Here is a 21,560-nt window from a genome sequence, read left to right on the forward strand (position 1 = left end):
GTGGGCAAAAATGCCTTGTTGATGCTAGAGGTCAGAGGAGAATGGGCCGACTGATTCAAGCTGATAGAAGAGCAACTTTGCCTGAAATAACCACTCGTTACAACCGAGGTATGCAGCAAACCATTTGTGAAGCCACAACATGCACAACCTTGAGGCGGATGGGTTACAACAGCAGAAGACCCCACCGGGTACCACTCATCTCCACTACAAATAGGAAAAAAGAGGCTACAATTTGCAAGAGCTCACCAAAATTGGACAGTTGAAGACTGGAAAAATGTTGCCTGGTCTGATGAGTCTCGATTTCTGTTGAGACATTCAGATGGTAGAGTCAGAATTTGGCGTAAACAGAATGAGAACATGGATCCATCATGCCTTGTTACCACTGTGCAGGCTGGTGGTGGTGGTGTAATGGTGTGGGGGATGTTTTCTTGGCACACTTTAGGCCCCTTAGTGCCAATTGGGCATTGTTTAAATGCCACGGCCTACCTGAGCATTGTTTCTGACCATGTCCATCCCTTTATGGCCACCATGTACCCATCCTCTGATGGCTACTTCCAGCAGGATAATGCACCATGTCACAAAGCTCGAATCATTTCAAATTGGTTTCTTGAACATGACAATGAGTTCACTGTACTAAAATGGCCCCCACAGTCACCAGATCTCAACCCAATACAGCATCTTTGGGATGTGGTGGAACGGGAGCTTCGTGCCCTGGATGTGCATCCCACAAATCTCCATCAACTGCAAGATGGTATCCTATCAATATGGGCCAACATTTCTAAAGAATGCTTTCAGCACCTTGTTGAATCAATGCCACGTAGAATTAAGGTAGTTCTGAAGGCGAAAGGGGGTCAAACACAGTATTAGTGTGGTGTTCCTAATAATCCTTTAGGTGAGTGTATATATATATATATATATATATATATACATATATATATATATATATATATATATATATATATATATATATACACATAATTATTTAAAAATAACTTTATATACTTATTGTTATTTGAGGGGATTTCTCAGTGAATATTTATATATATACGATTCATTTTATTAATTGATCCTTGCTTTGATGCATTGATTTGGCTACTGTATGTTTACACCTCTCATTCACACTAGATTTGAGAAATTCACTTTTGAAAACACTCTCCATAACCGCATAAGTTGGAAAGGGATGTCGTTAGAAAACAAAAAGGGATAAGTGTGGATGTGGCCTAACTATTTTGAGTTGTGTGGGAATTAGATGTATGGCAGCCACAGCATCTCCCTAAGAACTTAGATACCTAAACAGTACTTCATGAACTCTGCCCTCCCCCAGACCACAACTAATCAAAGGCAGCCCATCACCATTTCATCTAACTTGTCTGATATCTAATTTATATTGCTGGAAGGGAGCGTTGTGACAAAGGCAGTAGATACAAGCAAGTCCGTAACCACAATATACTCTGAGGGGAACAAGTCTCCTCCTAATATCATTTATATTCTTGTTGCTGTTCTGTTGCAGTCCATTATACACCGATGTCCAGGTTTGGGAGGGTTACTTTTTAAATGTATTCCACTACAGATGTGTTATGTATTCTGTTAGATTACTCAAGGTCAGTAATGTAATCTAAATACTTTGGATTACTTCTTCACTTTTTTTTCACTTGTTTTGACTTTATAACTCTGTCAGTACAGTCAGACAAAATACACATGTTAAAAACACATTCTCTGAAAAAATGAAATATCATATGCAGTGTTGTTTCTAAAACCAGATAAATCAAATTGATCTTCTTTTAATAATTTTTAGATGTTTTTACAGGAAAACAATCAAACATTATTATCAAGAATATGATTGTTGCCCTAATATCAAAAGGTCTTACTAGAAAAGAAGAAATTATGATATAATGTGAATTTTCTTGAAAAGAAAATATGATCGTGTCTGGTAACATGTGCATGTAAAATGGCTAGAAATAGCATTTTAGCTTAGCGTAAAGCTGACAATTTACACAAGGTTTATTTCTATTTCTTCTGCTCCAAACTACCTTCAAACGTACTTCTCTGTCGCTCGTATTAATGTAACACATCATAAGAAAGTGTTTCACCGCTGTTCAAATGCACTTTGGATCGCATCATTTATATGTATAAATGTTTTCCATCTGAAAGAACTAAATATTCAATGAAACAAATTACAATAAAATTCAAAGTAATCTCTTCAGTGATCAAAATACTTTTTGAATGTAACTGTATCTAAATACCAGTGAAAAAACTGATTTTTTTTTTATTGTAACTGCAGTGGAATACAGTTACTTATATTTTGTATTTTAAATATGTAATCCTGTTACATGTATTCTATTACTCCCCAACCATGTATATATATATATATATATATATATATATATATATATATATATATATATACAAAAATATTATTTGGAAGCAGTAGCGGCTCTAGAGCCCCCTGGTCGGACAACACTAAACCCGATCAACGATATAACACTTGCGCAACTAGCACCACTCCCGCCTCCCCACCCACCCTCTCCCGGTTGGATGCAATTGTGGTGCCACCACAGACTGATCGCGGTACATTTCAGGCTGATCAGATAATTTGCTTACATGAATCTAGTTTGTGGCAAAGAATATGTGAAGTGTGGACAGTATATGTTTTGCAGATAATAATTGTTAGTTGAATTCTTGTAAACTAAAAAAAAAAAAAAAAAAGTATTGAGGGCCTTTATCGTGTTTAGAGCAGAAAAAAAAAAGACATTGTTACAGCCTTGGATACAAGGCAATTATTCAGGCACATTAGAGGGAAATTAATATAAAGCCTCAATTTGTTTGGACAATCGATTATCCTCTTTGAAAAGAAACAATGGGCCTTTCCTGCTCATTGTGTGATAAGAAATTACTAGCAATGCTCTTCAAAAATGATTACTGAAGCATTCCGAAATGCACAATTATGGTGGTCATTATGACCCCACAAATAGAGAAGCGATTAAGCTATTTTAAACAACATCAACACATGCCACGATGCTTGAATGTGTGTGTCGGAATCACATTTCCACATTGGTGGGTGATGTCTGACCATATACATTCTCAGAAGAGATATTATTTTTCAGACTCTGCTTATCTGAACACTGAAATATGGCATCCAAAAAACCAAGCCTGAGTTTAGTACAAACAGTGAGAAATTCCGGGAGCAGTATTACAGTATTAATAATTTAAAGAGACTGTGTTTGCAAGAAAATAGCTTGGAATGAGTTGAGCATGTAGTGTGACCGTTACCTTGGTGATTAGCATGGCTATGAATAGGAGTTCTGTGCACTAGTGTAGAGGCAGCATCACAGATAGTGGCAGAGGGTTTATAGCTCCACATGTTGGCGATTTATAGTCACTGCAGGAGATGTTCTAAGCAAGTGTACCATTCATCAGCTCTACAGTAGAGAAACCAATGCATCAAAAGAAAACGTGCAACTTAGCATTTTGGACAAAATCGGATCCATTTGTAGTAATTTCAGTGAGGCAATACAGCATTCCTGGTCCATGCATTCTAAATCAATGTGGTTACATAATCACTCAAAGAGGTTTGTTGTGGATTGCCAATTACTATTTAAATGAAGCTTTAATCCAAATTGACTTGCAGTACGCTTGTTATGGGGATAATTGTTGCTTGTTTCTTGCTCAAGGAAATAATATGGTGATGACATAGCTCATGGATTCCCCCGTACTGAAAAGACCAGCTTAGACCAGCATGCATTTCCGGGCATGTTTATTGTTTAGTAGTCTAAATGGTGGATGCACATAGCAAAACTTAACCCCTAACATCCTTTCTGGTGAACCTGGTTGACCAAGATGATCTTGCTGGTAAAGGTTCTAGGTTTAGAACCTACAACCAATTTTTTCAAACACTAATGTTAATATGTTTTTGACTCAGTTATACAAAATAGGGTGTTTTCTAGTCTTATTTAGCATACATTTTAGTTGTATTAGTTGCATGTAACCTGATAGCACAGGTGCGTCACCACCCAGACGCCTATTTGATGTGTGTTCACATCTGGAATATGTAACATGTCAAATGTCAATAAGACCCATCAGATGTCTTTGAGATGTTTATTACTTAGAATGTTTGTTAATTTGATCTTTTCAAGATGTTTCACAGATGTTAATTATAATGTGATGCTTTTTGGATGAGATAATCTAAAACAGACACCTCGGAGGTGTACGTGTGCTATCAGGGTAGTATACATTTATTTACATTCAGTTTAATGTTGTCACACTACTTGTTTCATGTCACCCTAATTGAGATCTTCATCATTCTCGTGCCAAATAAATACTATTCTGATGGCAGAATTAAACATCTGATATACTGTTTATAAGGGAGACTGGGGCTAGTTGTCACACTTATTTACTACAGTGAGTATTTTTCAGTGTTGGTTTATTTTTGAAAGTCAATTTCTAAAACAAATGCGCCAACCTCCCCCGAAAAAATGTGACAACATACCCCAACCCGACTGTGGCAGGACGGAGGGCGGGACCGGGTGTGTAGGATCACGACCCGGCCCCGCCCTCTGCCCTGCCACATTCCTCCCTCGTTCTCTCAGGCTGGCGAGCCCCCGGCCTTACGTACAACCCCCCTCTGTCCCTGGGGGAGGGCATGCTTTAAGCCTAGTCTGCTGGCAGGTCATCCCCATCTACCTGGACGAGGGAGGGGACAAGGGGAGGGAAACAGAAATAATTAAAATGGGGGGAACTTCCTGTAACAGTGTAGTACCCCCAAAAAATACACTGTAAAATTTAAAAGAGAGGGAAAAGGCCAACGCAGAGCGGCAGTGAGAGAGAGAGTGAGGAGAGAGAGATGAAAAAAGAAAAAAAAACCTACTCGCCGGTTCTTCAGGCGGTCAGGGAACACTTCCCTCCTCCCCTCACGGACGGCGGTCTTCCTTTGACCCCTCAGCGTTTCTGGGGGATGGCAGGGCTCTCCTCCGCCCCTGGCAGCGGCTCCATCGCTCCAGGTGGTCGGGGAGTCCAGTCCCCACTTGCCTCGCGGACGGCGACTGGATCACCACATCTGGGCGGTCGGTCTACTCCCTCCCCCGGTGGATGGCAGCGGCGCTACCCTGGGTGGACGGCAGTGTCGAGGACTCCGCGACGGGCATCCCTCCTCCTTCCCGGGCTTCGGCACCAGTGTAAAGCCATCAATGGAAAGGAGAAGTCGAGAACCGGCTTGACGATATAAGTAATAGTTTTAATTACATTTACATTTACATTTATGCATTTGGCAGATGCTTTTTATCCAAAGCGACTTACAGAGCCTTTATTACAGGGACTTATTACAGGGACAATCCCCCCGGAGCAACCTGGAGTTAAGTGCCTTGCTCAAGGACACAATGGTGGTGGCTGTGGGGCTCGAACCAGCATCCTTCTGAATACCAGATTACCAGTTATGTGCTTAGACCACTACACCACCACCACTTAATTATAAACTTAAAAGACAACATAAACACACATGACGGACATGTCCGTAAACGATCTCTCTCTCCCGCATGATCCTCTGCAGTCGACCTTTTTCCCTCACAGAGGCTTGATTAGCCTAATACGGGACCAGGTGTGTAGGATCACGACCCGGCCCCGCCCTCCGCCCTGCCACACTGACTTTTAATGAAAAATGCCTTTTAATGAGTCCTAAGAACTCATTTAAACCTTTTGGGGGAAAATCTGCCTTCACAATAGATGTCCCTTGCCTTATGATTATTTCCACAGAAAAATCGAGAGTTCTGGCAAACTTGCAGCAAATTCATCACTCATTATTTTCACATGCAAATGAGCTTTGCTGCAAACTTGTTAATGTGGTCAAAGGTTTGCTGCAGGTTTACCACTAACGGTGAAGAGCTGCAAACTTCTGGCAAACATTTGTGGTGAACATTTGTTCTAACAAAAATTGTATAATAGTGAAAATGTATTTTGAAGAGCAGTATTTACAACAAAAAAAAAAGAAAAATCCTAATTTATAAGTGTTTTATTTTCTGTGTTTGAACCCCAAATAAAACATAAAAACCCTCTGCTGCTCGTTTGGAAGACTCTCTCATGTGACTGTTTGATTAAACAAGTCCTATAGATCATTCACACACTGCTGTTGTACTGGTCTCTAGTCAGCCGTACTATTACTTATTACATCCTCTCTAAGAGCTTCCACAGTCAAGGCATTGTTTTTTTATCTCACACATCGCACTTACATTAGGCATTATGCATGTTGATGGGAGCCTTAGCTATTAGAATGAGATTTCACTATGCATCTGCCTTTTGTCTGCTCTTCCCTATAGCTACAGGCACAAATAGCCAGATAATGCGAGTAAAAGCCACGCCGTGGTATACACTGTTAACCTCTCTCAGCAGCAGAGATAAAGTGTGTGCTTTAGAGCACATTAGCAGCAAAAACAGTCACTGCATGGAGGGAAAAAGTATTGTCCCTTACATGTCTCTCTCTCTCTCTCTCTCTCTCACGCTTCCTCTTTTTGTGAGGTTGTTAGCAAGAAACTAGACTTCTCAAGGACATGAGCTTAATTCACCCAAGTTACATATGTTTACCCAGCAGAGTGCAGGGGAATAAAAGGTAGCATCAAATCAAAGCCCGGGCAACCACCCAGAACCACATACAAACACACCCAAGAGAGGGCGGAAAAAGGCTAACAGGCAGGAAAATGTCTTATGTAATGCGATGACACTTTGATCTTCTGCAAATGGAATTCAAAGTGGCCAAATGTCCCCAAACCGACAAGCAGATCAGATATATATATATATATATATATGGTCAAAAGTCATTGGTCATTCTTTATTATAATTTTTTTTTTGTATTGTAAAGTCATCAAAACTATGGAATAACATAAATGGAACTACGGGAATTATGTTGTGACTAAACAAAATCCAAAATAAATCAAAACCGTGTTATATTGTAGCATCTTCAAAGTAGTCACCCTTTGCCTAGAATTCGCAGATATGCACTCTTCACATTTTCTCAACCAACTTCTTGAGGTATCACCATGGGATGCTTTCAAAACAGTATTGAAGGAGTGCCCATCTATGTTGGGCACTTATTGGCTGCTTTTCTTTATTATTTATTCCAAGTCATCAATTTCAAAAACTTGTTTTTGTTATTACATTTAAGTTGTATAATGAAATAAATTCATATGGTGGCACAATTATATTTTTGTCTACAAAATTAATTTCAATCATTTAAGCCTACACCTTCAGATCAAAAGATTTTTAAGACCATGAGAAACATTTAAGTCAAGTGTTTCAAACATTTTGACTGGTATTATACTGTATATATATATATATATATATATATATATATATATATATATATATATATATATAAATATAGCATCCTTCTTGCATGTCAAATCACTCTCTTTCCTACCTATGGAAGAAGGAAAGGGAGGGATCCAGATAAAAAGGTGTACAAGAGGAGCGCTGTGCAAACATTAATGCTACAGGCATTAGGCCTATTGAATATAATACACATATCTGGAGGTTGTGTGCTGAAGTGGGAACTTAATTCCCTGTCAAGTGATTTACCAGACAGGAATCTTAATACCCAAATGCACTGTACTGGAGAGAGGCTGTTACAGCGACGCACTAGTGGAACGTAAACACAAAGCAGAAACTGTGTCGCATATCTTTGCCGTTCACCGGTGCTGTGGGTTGAATGAAGCACAGCATTGTCCCAGATCTTTTGTTTACACGCCAATCACAGGTCGTATAATTTCACAATTTTGTGTGATTGCGGTTGAGACTGTCTGTTTGAATTTTGTCTCTTCAAAACTCACAATCGGAGTAGGTTTTTATTATTACAGGTTAGAACATGTTCCAGATGTTCCAAATTACTTCATCAAAATGAGATGTTTTAGCAGAATGTTCATCTTTGACACCTTTCAATTTTACTGCATCATTCATTATAAAAAATAATTAATTAATTAATTAAATGCAGTACTATGCACATGTTTTAGGCACTCACAACCAACATAAGATGGTTATTTATGTCTTCAGAATTAGTTTGTTAATAGGAAATATACATTTTAGACTCACAAACATTCCTTTTACAAACAGTATAGAATAGAATGGAATGGAATATAATAGAAGAACATGGAGCCCTGCAATAGATCACTGAACATCAAGTCAGTCTGGGATTAAATTAAGAGACAGAAGCAACTGAGACAGCCTAAATTGATAGGAGAACTGTCGCGAAGCTTGGAACATCCTATCTGCCAACAACCAAGAAAAACTGCATTGGTGCTGGTTTGAAGGCAAAGGTCGCCACACCAAATATGGATTTAGCTTGTTTTATGTTTACTGAACTTTGTATGGTATTAATTGATAAATGAAAACTATTTATGGGATACTTTTTTTAAGAATGCCTCACTATGCAACATTATTCACTAGTGTCTAGGACTTTTGTACAGTGCTGTATGGTAGCAAATTTATCATTGTTTTTGTTTTGTTTATTTTGAATTTGTATTTAATATATAGTTACAATAGGACCAGCTATTGGTTTGCCCTGATGCCTATAAACTTTGATTACATTACTTTGTTAACATTAGCAAATAAGTTATATCATGAGCTAACAATGAACAATATTTTATGACAGCGTGTATTATTCTAGATTAATGTTAGTTTTTGAATATACAATTGTTCATTGTTAGTTGAGGTTAATCCATAATGCATTAACTAATTGAACCAACTGTTATTCAACTTTTCATTTAAAAAATGTATTTGTTGAAATTAACATTAACCAAGATAAATACAGGCTGGTAAAATATTGTTCATTGTTAGTTCTTGTTAACTAATATACAAATAAAATACAACCTTATTATAAAGTGTTACCGAACCGTTAATGAATCGAAAGCGTAGAGGAATTGAAACCAGAATTGTTTAATTCCTTACAATTCCCATACCTATTAAGTAGGGACACAACTGTTCCTGAGTCTTGGTGTTTCAGTCTTAATTGTCCTAAATCTCATTCCCGATGGAAGAATCTGGAATATTAATAGAAACTGGCTCTCTTAAGCCCTATTCGGAAAGGTCTAATTTTCCCTGATGTCATTAGGAAAAATCACTGCCTCAGTAAACAGAATGGAAAAAGAAATTCTGGTCATTGATTTTGATCTTCGTTGAATACTGTAACAAAAGCTAAATATTTTTCTGCAGTGCCTGTAATTTATTTAGACCTTTTTGCCAACTTTATGAAACAAACAATTCCAACGATTTTTTTAAATGTAATCAGTTTTTTCAATTAAAATGATTTTGTATGCTTTTCCAGGTATACTTCAAGCGGGATGGAGAGTTGATAGAGGTGATCTCCTATGTCTCGCCCACCGTGGGTTATGAGGGTGCTGGCTCTGCTGGTGTGCGTGGAGCCAGACCTCTGATCAGCAGGGACCTGGATGACACCAAGCAGCGGAAGTCTCTTTCTCTTCTTGGTCCAGACGGCAAGCCCGGACGCCTAAATACGGAGAGCCCTGGCCGGAGCTACGTGGCCAAGCAGCCTGGTCATGAGCCCAGCCCAGCCACAGAGACCATCCCAGAGACAGTGGTCAACCGGGAGTTCCCACGCTGGGTCCAGAGCACAGACCCCCTGTACTTCTTTAGCAACACTCACATCCCCCAGAGCGATGGGTCGGTGCTGGTTCAGGCCAAACTCACCTGGACCCTGAATCCGCAGTTGGACAACGATGCATTGTTTAGCTGTGAGGTCACGCACCCGGCTCTCTCCATGCCTATGCAGACCGAGGTCGTACTGGGTAAGTCTGACTTGATAGTCCCACTTTTGCTATAGTCTACGCGAATTGTCATTTTCAAAACATTTTACTTAGAGAATGCAATGTATTTTTGAGTGAAACAGGATGTTCAATGAGAAAACATTCATTGAGAAATAACAGCAAACAACTATATGAGAATTGATTGGCGTTACATACCAGAATAGCGCTAGACCAAATGAGAGAATAGCTGTAAAGTGCAACAGTCTGGTTCCGGAAGTAAAAATCCCATTCATTGTTTCTATAGGCGAATGGATTTTCAATGATAGCCTATAAACCTAAAACTCTAAAGAGACCTACCATGAGTTCAGAGGTTGTTAATCAATGGTATATGCCTTTGTTGAAGCAATCACTCTGTGTTATTTCATTTAAAATGTATCATGATTAATAGGGGAATTTGTGGTGAATAACTACACTTCCCATGATCCTGCAGAGAAATATCCACCAATCAGTGAATTGCGGCCAACAAACCACAACAAAACACTTCTAATGATGCAGTCGAATTGGCAAAACTACACTCTCAGGCCACATCCACACTAACACATTTTTGTTTGAAAATTCGATCCACGCTGCAATAGCTATTTGGACAGCAAAACGGAGCTTTTCGAAAACTTGGCTCTCCTAAGTGGATACATTTGAAAATGCCGTCTTTGCATTGTAGTGTGGACGGCGAATATGGAGGTATCTGAAAACTATGAGGTATTTGTTGTCATGAGACGCAGTCATATGATCCATTCAACCCAAAACAATTATGAGGGTGGCCCACATTGTAGCGCAGTTATTGTTCCTGTTATTCATTTTGATAGCATTGTTCAATGTAAATGTTATTTTATACAACCTTTACAATTAATTTCATCAAAGGTAATGTAAAGTTTACTTGAAATTGCTGGACGACGACGAAACACAAGGACAATTTAGTTTAAGCTTGTGCATGCAACGGAGATTTTGTGCATGCACAGTAAGGGAATTTAAGCGTTGTTGTACGTTTTAGTGTGGATGAGCAACTTTTGTAAAACTGTTGAAAACGGCAGTGTGGACGGAGAGCGTTTCGAAAATGAAAACGCCATTTTCATGTGTATCCAGATTAATGTTGGCATAGCTTCAAACTACTTATCTATTTGGATATATATGAATATTTTGCTTCAAATATATTGATTCTATACTTACCATCAACAAATTTAAATCAAACGTTTTCTATGTTTGCACTGTTTTTAATTTGATAACATAATTTGCAATGCTTCATAGGATTGCAGTTCATTCCTTCATGAAATACATTAAGTACACAGTCTTGTACCTTTGTCTTTTTGTCCCATTTTGAAACACTTTTTTGCTTCAAAACAAACTTTGTTATGTTGAGATTCACCTCGGAGCTGGTTGGTTTGGTTCATGACTTAGAACTCTTTTATGAAGGATTTACGTAATCCCTATGGACAGTAATAAATTGGAAAGCTGAAAAAGTGGGCAGGCACTCTATTTGGCTATTGGTTAGCATTATCCAAAAGCAGTTTGCCTAAATGTAAACAGAAGAAAAGGAAAGTCTGTCGCATAAATTAAGATTAGGAATATACGTTAAGACAGTGCAGTAAACATAGTCAATTGAGTTTTCATGACAGCCTCACTCACCATTCAATTTCATTATATGTGAAAAAAACCATGAAGGTGTAATGAGGAAGATGAGTAAAATGATGATCAGATTGTACTTTTTTGGGTGAACTATCTCTTTAATATTGTAAGATAACAACAATTCAACCATATACTGATCCTTAGATCAATTTGAAAGACTTATTGTTTGATCTTGAACCTTATACATCCTAGTCTTGCTGTATTATCAACCTCCCCTCACCCAGTCATGGGTGAAACACTGCTTTCTATTTGTTGCCTAATTGCATTACAGGCAAGCAGATTGCAGCTGCTAATGCAGAATGCAAAATCTCTCGGTGACTGACAGTCCAATTCATTGAGCTGTCTGCGCAGTAGATTGAGTTAACTTCACAATGTTATCAAAAAAGTCAACCTGAATTAAAGAAATCCAGCATAAAGGGTATCTTGCCATTCCCTCAAAGACAGCATTGTTGCAGTATCTCACCATTGCAATCCATTCATAAATAAGTCCACTAATTAAGCCATGAGATGTCAGATCTTAGCATTCAGTCTGCCTGTTGTGTTGCATATTTGTGTCAGTAAAACTGACTTGCTGCAATCACTTGTTTATAAGTAATGAAAATATTCAGCAGGATACTGCTGATGAATGGGATGCCAGCATACCTCTGTATTTCCATGGATAGCAGTCTTTTTTTCCAGCTTTTTTGCTTTTTAAAGCTACAACAAAGGTGGCCTGAAGATCCCATTATCACTTCAAAGGCAGCACTCACTTGTAGTCTCTGCTATCAGCCCTCAGAGAGAGGCAAGTGATGAGACTCAAGACAAGATAAACAAAGACATTTCTCTCACTTAGTGGTGCAGGAAAGTGAGAAAGAAATGAAGAGGAGAAAAAAGGACAAGAAAAGAGAGATAAAGAGTGAGCGAGAAAGCAAGGATGGCCGAGAAGTTGATGCAGATTCCATGTAGTTTTTCTCTGTCATGTCTCATTCCGGAATGATCTTCCTTTGTGCATTTCATGGCTGGTCAGGCAAAATGGGATAACTAAGGAGCTCGCAAACCCATCACAATGGGAACAGCTTCTTTTACAAATGTTTACCTGTTACTAGGAAAAGAGGGATGTGCTTTTTCCATCAAATATAGAGATTCCTGGTGTTTATGATATACGTATAGCTGCAGGAAAGAACGACAGCAGAATAAACTTTAATGATATACTCAAGGATTTATACTAAAATGAATCATGCAGTGCATCTGCAGCATACAAGAGGAACTGGTTTATGTTAAATGACAAAAATAGGTGGGTCTCAGCCCAAAAATATTTTACATTTTATTTTACAGAGAAAATGCAATGCTAAACGTAAATAACAATAATATAATTGTGCATTGTTAAGATAGCAAAAATTATATTTTTTAGAATAAGAATAAGTTGAACCCTCCAACTTTCCCCACCATTTGAAATCGGCCTTCTCGAAAACTCTAACACCACCCCGCGACTTAATTCTTGCTAAAATACCATAGTGTTTGATTGAACGTATGACCTTTGATGTCAAGCAGAAAAGATATAGGTTCACGGAGGCCGATTATAAGCGTTGGGGTATAGCAGTGAGGGGTGGGGGGGGGGGTGTTGGCGTGTTCAAGGAGGCCGATTATAAGCGTTGGGGTGGGGTGATGTTGGAGGGTTCGAGGAGGCCGATTATAAGCGGTGGGGGATGGGGGAGGTGATGTTGGAGGGTTCGAGGAGGCCGATTATAAGCGTTGGGGTGGGGTGATGTTGGAGGGTTCGAGGAGGCCGATTATAAGCGTTGGGGTGGGTTGATGTTGGAGGGTTCGAGGAGGCCGATTATAAGCGGTGGGGGGTGGGGGAGGTGATGATGAAGGTTTCGAGGAGGCCGATTATAAGCGTTGGGGTGGGGTGATGTTGGAGGGTTCGAGGAGGCCGATTATAAGCGTTGGGGTGGGGTGATGTTGGAGGGTTCGAGGAGGCCGATTATAAGCGCTGGGGTGGGGTGATGTTGGAGGGTTCAAGGAGGCCGATTATAAGTGTTGAGCATGGGGGGTTGATGTTGGAGGGGTTGAGGAGGCAGATTGGACCACATTTAGTGAGCCGCTAGCACCCCCTTTACATGGTGCCCCTATGCATTGCATACCTTGCTTATATGGTTTTTATGCCTCTGGTAGTGATATATTTCTGTCGTTCTGATGTTAATAAAAAATGTATTTTATTTATAGGAGCCTTTCACGACACTCAAGGTCACCTTAAAAACAGAACATCATCATCCTTGAAAGCATCAACAATAACAACATTAAGCAAACAATACTATGATATACAATAAGACATTGCAAGATACAAAGTGTGAACTAAATGCATGCACAGTCATAAAAAGGCCTGTGGAGTTTTAAGACGAGATTTAAAAGTATGAAGTCAATCACTGTTACGAATAGCCAGAGGAAGGGAATTCCAAGTGAGGGGCAGTATAACTAAAGGCTCTAGACCCCATAGTGTTCAGGTATTATAAGAAGAGTTGACGAGGAAGATCTGAGAGTACGAGTAGGTGTATAGATATAAAAATGATCGAAGAGGTATGAAGGCGTAAGATTAATTAAGGCCTTGAAGGTAAGAAGCAAGATTTTAAAATAAATTCGGTACTTAACCGGAAGCCAATGCAAATGTTGAAGAAGAGGTCAAATGTGCTCAATAGAGGGGGTTCTAGAAATTATTCGTGCAGCTGAGATCTGGAACAGCTGAAGTTTATGAAGAAGTTTTGAAGGAAGACCAGAGTGGAGAGCATTGCAGTAATCAATACGTGATGTAACCAGTGCATGAATGAGATTGGCAGTGCTGTTCAATGTGAGAGAGGGAAGAAGATGATTAATATTGCATAAATGAAAGTATGCAGAGCGAGTTAAGTTATTAACATGGGCTTCAAAGGATAAGGTGCTATCAAGGACAATACCAGACTCTTAACCTGTGAAGAAGGAAAAGCAGTGGGCTGATCGATAGTTAGAGAAAAAATGTCAGTTTTTGCCAAATTAGATTTGGTGCCTACAAGGAGGACTTTGTTTTTACCACAATTTAAACAAAATCTAAACAGCTGGACAGAGAGGACGGAGGAAGGGAAGAAGTGGGCTTGGAAGATAGGTAGAGCTGGGTGTCATCAGCATAGCAATGAAAAAGGACACCTTTATGACCATGGGGCAGTAAATAAATAATAAACAGAAGAGGGCCCAATACTGAGCCTTGTGGAATGCCAGTGATAACTTGTGATGACTTAGATCGAAAACATTTTAGTTGCACGAACTGAGTACATCCAGAAAGATACAATCTAAAGCAAGACAGGGGGTTGCCCATAATTCCAACTGAGACTGTATCAAAGGCTGCACTCAGGTCGAGGAGAATGAGTATAGACAGCTGACCAGAATCCGCAGCCAACAGCAGATCATTAGTCATTCTGACGAGCAGTTTCCATACTATGATGTGGATGGAAACCCGATTGAAATTGTTCAAACTGAACGATAATCATAAATCTGAACTGCAACACTCCTTTCCAAAATTTTGGAAATAAACAGTAAATTAGAAATAGAATGAAAATGATCAAAACTGGTAGGATCTCCCCCTGGTTTCTTGAGTGCTGGGGTTATTGAAGCAGATTTGAATGATATAGGAACCAGACCAGAACACAGTGAAGAATGAACAATCTCAGTGATTAAAGAAGACGAAGAAGTTAAACAAACTTTAAATATGTTGGAAGAGATTTCCGAATAATAGAGTATATCTCATCAATTTTAACGATATAAAAGGCAGAAGGGGAGTGGTCGAGTAGGCTGATTGCACCACCTTTAGTGAGTCGCTGGAGCCCCCATTTACATGGTGCCCCTATGCATTGCATACCTTGCATATATGGTTTTTGTGCCTCTTGTAGTATATTTCTGTCATTGTTTTTTTTCTATGTAAATTGAGCTTTTATTTTGTAGTGAAGTTTTTTCCTGTTTCTGTGTGTTTTTGACGGTAGCTTCTCACTTCTGGAAAAGTAGGTCGCTACATGACCCAATGTGATTATTAAATCACAAAACGCTGCTATTTCAATAAATAAATATGTAGTCTCTGCGTGCCTCGCACTACAAAGTGAATTAGCGCTCTGCTTGCTGTCATCTGCTACAAACAGAGTGTGCATTGCTCATGATGGTGTTTTCTGTGTATGAGCCAAGAAGCTCTAATAGGTATGAGCAGCCAGCGTCAGCAAAACACCTGCTTCACACATTAACTTCGACGCATGCAGCACATGCAAACTATATATATATCAAATTAAATCACAGCCTACGTGGTTTAATAATCGCACTAAGGCATAATGTGATTTTAGTTTGTGCGCTGAATGTTTACAGAATGATATACGTAGGTCAGATGGTATCGTTTTTTCATTTTTTTTTATTTATCAAGCTCAATTTAACAAGCACGAGTACATGACATCCCTATAGAAAACCATCAGGGTAACACACATGACTAACTAAACAACATAAAATGTAAAATAAAACACCCCAATGTACATAACGATCATAAAATATAACAAAAGAAAAATATATTTCAATAAAATGAATCACAAGTGATAGGTCAAACTAGACAACTAAAACCAGCCTAAGATGGTTTGCTGGTCTTAGCTGGTTTAAGCTGGTAGGGTGTTTTAGTCAACTAAAACATTTCCAAAACCAGCCAACTGACCAGGCTGGATGACCAGCTAACCAGCTTAGTCTGGTTTTATCTGTTTTGTTTTTCAGTGAGTAAATTTGTGTTAACTGCACTCACAAAACCATACAGCTCTGACCTCACCGATTACCCTCAACATGAATCCCCATCTTTTCCTGAGATTCCAATGGAAACTGAACACGTGACAGTGTCGGCATCAAAGCGAGAACATGTTTATTTGAATCAGTGTCTTGAGAGCAGGTCTGAAGTTGCACATGGGAGGGGGTTGCATGGTACTAAAGGAGAGAGCGAAGTCAATTCACTAGAGTGCAGGCCCAGAAAAAGGCTTGCAAACTTTTAGAGGCTTTCATATTTTGACAAGGTCTTTTCTGTGCAACAATTTAAGGCATAAATTTAACAGTAGCTATGTGCCTTTAAAATAAAGAGAGAGTTGTTTTGGCTTCTCGTTGTTCTCCCTCAGAGAATACAGAAGTGAAAATGTGCATTTGTTGATACTAATTGGATCACTCTATGAATTCAAAGCTTTACAAACCTGGCTTGAGCTTGGCACAACCCCAAGTGTACTGTATGCTGTATTTGTGTCCTTTGTTCATTTCTCTGCATGTGCAAAACAGTCATTTAAAAAAAAAAAAAAAAAAACCTTCCTGTATAAAAGAGCCTTAACAGTCCTAAGCATGTTTGCTGTACTGTTTACAGGTTTTAGATGGATTTTGGCCACCTTTCAGCTGGAGACCTGCTGTCTGACCAGTTAAACCAGCTGAGCACTAGCTTGACTAGGATGAGAGACCAGCTAAGACCAACAAACCAGTTTAGGCTGGTTTATGATGTTTTTATTTATTTATTTGTTTATTTATTTATTTTCAGCAGTGACGACAATGTTATGTACAGTAATATGTTTGTTTAATTTTAAACTGAAAACTGAGACTTAGTGCAAAGGCTTTTTAATTCATCTAAACCAGGCCTATGCAACTTCATCAACAAGTGGGCCAGAAGTTCTCTGGGTATTTGGGACAGGTCATATAACAGTTCTATGATATAGTATAATTTTTGTTCAATACATAATATTTGAATCATAATATTTGAATACACAGAATGTTTCATCCTGTAGATTAGAACGAACCGACTCATACAGGTCTTTTGTTAGGAAATCGGACTGCACTGGCCGCGCTGTATGTTTCATCTTGTAGATTAAAAGGAATGGACTCATACGAGTCTTTTGTTCGGAAATCAGACTCCACTGGTTGCGCTGAATGTTTCATCCTGTCGATTAGGGGTTTGCCACTCCACAAATTCAAAATAATTTCCTTCTTGTTCATTGTTGCACATCCTTGAGCTGAGAATTTTATTTTAGAAATGTGTGTAACCCAAGTAATGTACTTAAAAAGTAATTAACTTAATTGCAAATCACTAACTGTAATCTGATTACAAAAAATATTTAATTCATTACACTACTTTTTAACTGAAAAAGCTATTAGATTACAGCCAGCTCTTGCGACAACTTGCCCCACTATTGGGGCAGGTAGTCACAGAATGAACCGTATCTTTTTTCTTGAGCAATAACGGTCGAAATGTTCAATAGCTTTTCTGTAGCCAAGACTTCAAGTATTTGCCAATGCAGAAAGTGACTTTCAGAACTGAACATACTCTGAGAAATATTCACTGGAGTACTAGCCCGGTCTCCCCTATTACCCCCAAAAGCATAGGCTCGCCACTTTACGTGGCTGTACAATGGTTGATGAGGTGAGATGGCAGTACTCAAAAGCTCACATTAACCTTGGTACTTAGTAGTTCACTCCAAACATTCGGTGGCTTTGTGGCTTGTCAGTTGCGATGCTTGCTGTCATAATCAAAGGCAGCCAACAGTTCCTGCTGGAGTCAATCCCAGACTTCTGACCGTGCATCCCATCACCTTACTCTACAACAGCAGGAATTCTCTGGCTAATTCTGCTTAAAATGGTGCTTTGATTGGACTCTATGTCACTATATTCAAACCATATAACTGGTACCATTTGTTAATCCTCAGAAAAGACCACGGACCAGTTATCCAGTTCTATGAGTAGGAAAATAGCACAGCTCACTGACGTTTTTGTCAACTCCTGTGGTTAAGGCTTAGGTTGGGAAATCCAAGGTATTGATCCCTTAATTCATCCACTTGGTACAAATAGGTAAGGTCAGCGTTTGAGTGACCATTGCCCTGTCAGAAAACAAGCCCTATCAATGGTCTCCTTTTGTTTTTTCCGCAGTTTTCTTAGGGAGAATCGATGAAGTCATTGAGTCATGATTCATGCCTTGATTAGCTCTTGATCTCTCCTGTGTATTGTGATATTTCTCTACTCTACAGAGTCTGTCTGCTAATATCCCAAATCATTTCCATAATAAGAAGGCTGGCAAAAGGATTTCTGTGTATTTAGTGAAGTGTCCTGACATAATTTATGTGTGAAATACACATTCATAGGAGCCATTACAAATGTGAGAACGGAAATCATAATCCATTAATCGGCACCGGGGGGAGGGTAATCATTAAACTGACTAAGACTGGCCCGATGCCTCATTAGCTTTTGCCTGACAGTCTGTGACTTGATTGATGGCTAAAAGCATGATTAGCCATTGTTTCAAAGAGTTCTGAGTAGTTGGATTATCTGGATGCATAGTAGGAGCCAAAGAGTAGCATTAGCCGTAATGAGGGTTGAAAAAATGGCGCAGTAGGATACATTTTTGAACAATGTCAAGTCCAATCTGCATTTACCAAGCTGAGCGCTGGAATTATGTACTAGCACAAACATATGGCTCACAAAACGAGTTTTATGGTTCTCGGGGCTACGCCGAGTGGATGCTGGTAATCATAGTAAACGATGCGGAACCACTTAACATGGGGCCAGTTGGAGGCTTTCTAATATACTCCGACTCTGGTGCTATAATGTGCTTCACTCGTAGTTCCAATAGAGGAAGTTTCGCTTGGGAAACTTAAAGTGTCTCACTTTCCAGATGCAAAAAAAGAAAAATAACTTTCTTATCTTTCCCCTGAGTACACAAGAAAACTCCTTGGTGTCTGAGAAGGTCAGAATATGATGTTCAAACCTTCCTTTCCTTCATCACATCCAAGTCATTCTCTGACACCAAATTAAATCCATTTGGGAGATTCGGTCCTCACAAGACAAGGGAATTCGTTTTCTAAGTGTCTCTTATCTTACTTCCACCACCGTTTCCCTGACATGCTCTGTTTCTTTTTCAGTAATGAGTGTCTACCCAATTTAGTTTCTTGTCCCTCTTGGGGAATAAATACTCCTCTGCCATTTCAATTAGGAAAACATTGAGTCCATGGAACTTGAATCGATGACCTCCAAGTCAAACGCTATGACCTTGTTCAGATAATACTTGCGTTCAGATGTTGTGCCAGAAAATGTGACTGGTTTTTCTCTTGTTTTCCTCCATAGCGGCACCGAAAGGCCCCAGACTTGTGATAACCCCTACCAGGGCAAAGGTAGGGGATACAGTTCGCATCACCGTCCAAGGATTCCAGGTAGGATCTCCAGTGGTAAGTGCATTGGGGATACAAAACCAGGGCAGAGTTCAGTTTTGGATATGAGGAGCTTGGATTTGAGTCCCACATGTGCAGTTGAGCCTGTGTAGTGAACACATATATAGTGACCATTCTTACAGAGAGTGCAATACAACACATGTATCTGTCAGCTTCTGACCCGCTCTTGCTATCCACAAGCTATCAATCTAGATGATATAACCTCTCAGAGGAGGGTTGGGTTGTTGCATCTGAGAAAAATCAAACCGTTCAATCATGCATGCAGTGATGAAATCAGAACAGAGGCTTTTCAAGGTTTTTAAGAGATCACAAGAACATAAAGTAAGAAAATAGTGCTAGATTACAAAGGAAACAAAGAGAATACAATTTATGTGGTGTTGCATTTAAAAAAGCTTTGATGTAAAAATAAATAAGTCATACAATAGCTAAATGATTATATGAGTCACAGTTGTGCCATTTATAAGTTTGTCCAGCCATGTTTATGCTTAAGACGTTAATGCAGAATTCTGTGCCACCAAACGGAAATGCAAAAACAGCTTTCCCAAACACTCCCGCTGTCTCTTGTGGATCAAACAAACAGACTGTCCCACCCCCATACCATTGGTTGATTCAATGTTGTTGTATCGGGAAACAAACGGATACAATTTTCTTTAGATGAAATTACCGTTTAAATGGCCAGTATTGCAGTTTTAATAATCTTTTAAACATGATTTAATGTAATAATGTTAATGAAAGCTATAATAAAGGAATATGTATGTATATATATATATATGATATAACCTCTCTGTGGCATACAAAAATGAACCATTTTGTGGCATACGAAAATGAAAACTACCATCAGACATGCAATATGTGTCTTTTGTGTCCACAGTAAATAATAATATTTGACTTAAAGTATTCAATATACTATTCACACTTAATAATAGCTGATTTAGAATTTACCAGTAATTTATTGCATTTTACATAAATGCAGAGAGATTCAGTAGTACATTATTTTTATTGGCATATATTTTCACAAACAGCCAATATATGCTACAGTGTTGGAGATGATGTCCCGTTCGTCCCCTTAGATTTTCCATGGAGGTTTTGTTCAGATAGATCATTGTTAGATCATATTGGCCTCCTATCTGTAACAGCAGTTGCACTTTGGAAATTAAAAACAGAAGTTTGTGATCAGAGTTTGTGAGATTGCTCCACGAAACTTTCAAATCTACTACCAGCAGCTGCTGAACAACTGGGTCATATTAGAGCAGACACGATAACAATGTTGATCATCCTTTAAATATCATTGTTTATGTGAATTCACGAGGTTGTCCTCATCCAATGATCCTGATGGAAATGTAAAGAAATCTGACGAAAATCTGTTGTTTCAATTTTATGTACATTTAAAATGAACTTTGAAGCTCCGCCACAAAGCTGTTAACTGTAACTTCATCCACAGAGACACAGTGTTCACAGTTTTTGTTCAAATCAGTCTATGAATGGCTTAGTTGTATCTGCATTAACCTGAGATACAGTAGCGGTTCTAGCTTGTTTGGCGCAACACGCTTCATCACGCCCCCAACATTGATCCCGCCGCCCCCACAAGATGCCACCCAGGGCGACTGCCCATGTCGCCCATGCCTAAATCCACCACTGCTGGGAAACAATAAAGTATTTTAAAGGAGCAATATGTAATATACAGTATTTACTGTACTAAAGCATAACATTTTCACCATATGTTATCAGAGATTTAGAAACATGCCAAATTTCAAATACTGGCTTCTCCGAAAACAATGCTACGGCTAGAATATTCTACTTTAAAATGTCCGTTCCGGGCCAGAATTTCCATTTCTGTTTTGGCCTGTGTGATCCCGCCCACTGCCCATTTCCCAAAAGTATTTCGACACCCCAGGTTGCCAGATTAGAAACAAGTTAACAGGCAAAC

At 39.0% G+C, this 21,560-nt stretch overlaps 1 protein-coding gene across 2 annotated transcripts in view; it reads left to right on the forward strand.

Annotated features, from left to right (window-relative positions):
* Positions 1–21,560, forward strand: part of igsf21a (immunoglobin superfamily, member 21a) — a 331,022-nt gene that overhangs the window by 289,035 nt on the left and 20,427 nt on the right. Inside the window, exons 6-7 of one of the 2 annotated variants that reach the window (XM_052101058.1) lie at positions 9,302–9,782; positions 19,530–19,630. In XM_052101058.1, the coding sequence (XP_051957018.1) occupies positions 9,302–9,782; positions 19,530–19,630 (582 nt within the window). The remainder of the gene's footprint in view (positions 1–9,301; positions 9,783–19,529; positions 19,631–21,560) is intronic. The other variant, XM_052101057.1, reaches the window with a different exon arrangement.

The sequence above is a fragment of the Xyrauchen texanus genome, chromosome 32 (assembly GCF_025860055.1).
Source record: "Xyrauchen texanus isolate HMW12.3.18 chromosome 32, RBS_HiC_50CHRs, whole genome shotgun sequence".
Lineage (NCBI taxonomy): Eukaryota > Metazoa > Chordata > Actinopteri > Cypriniformes > Catostomidae > Xyrauchen > Xyrauchen texanus.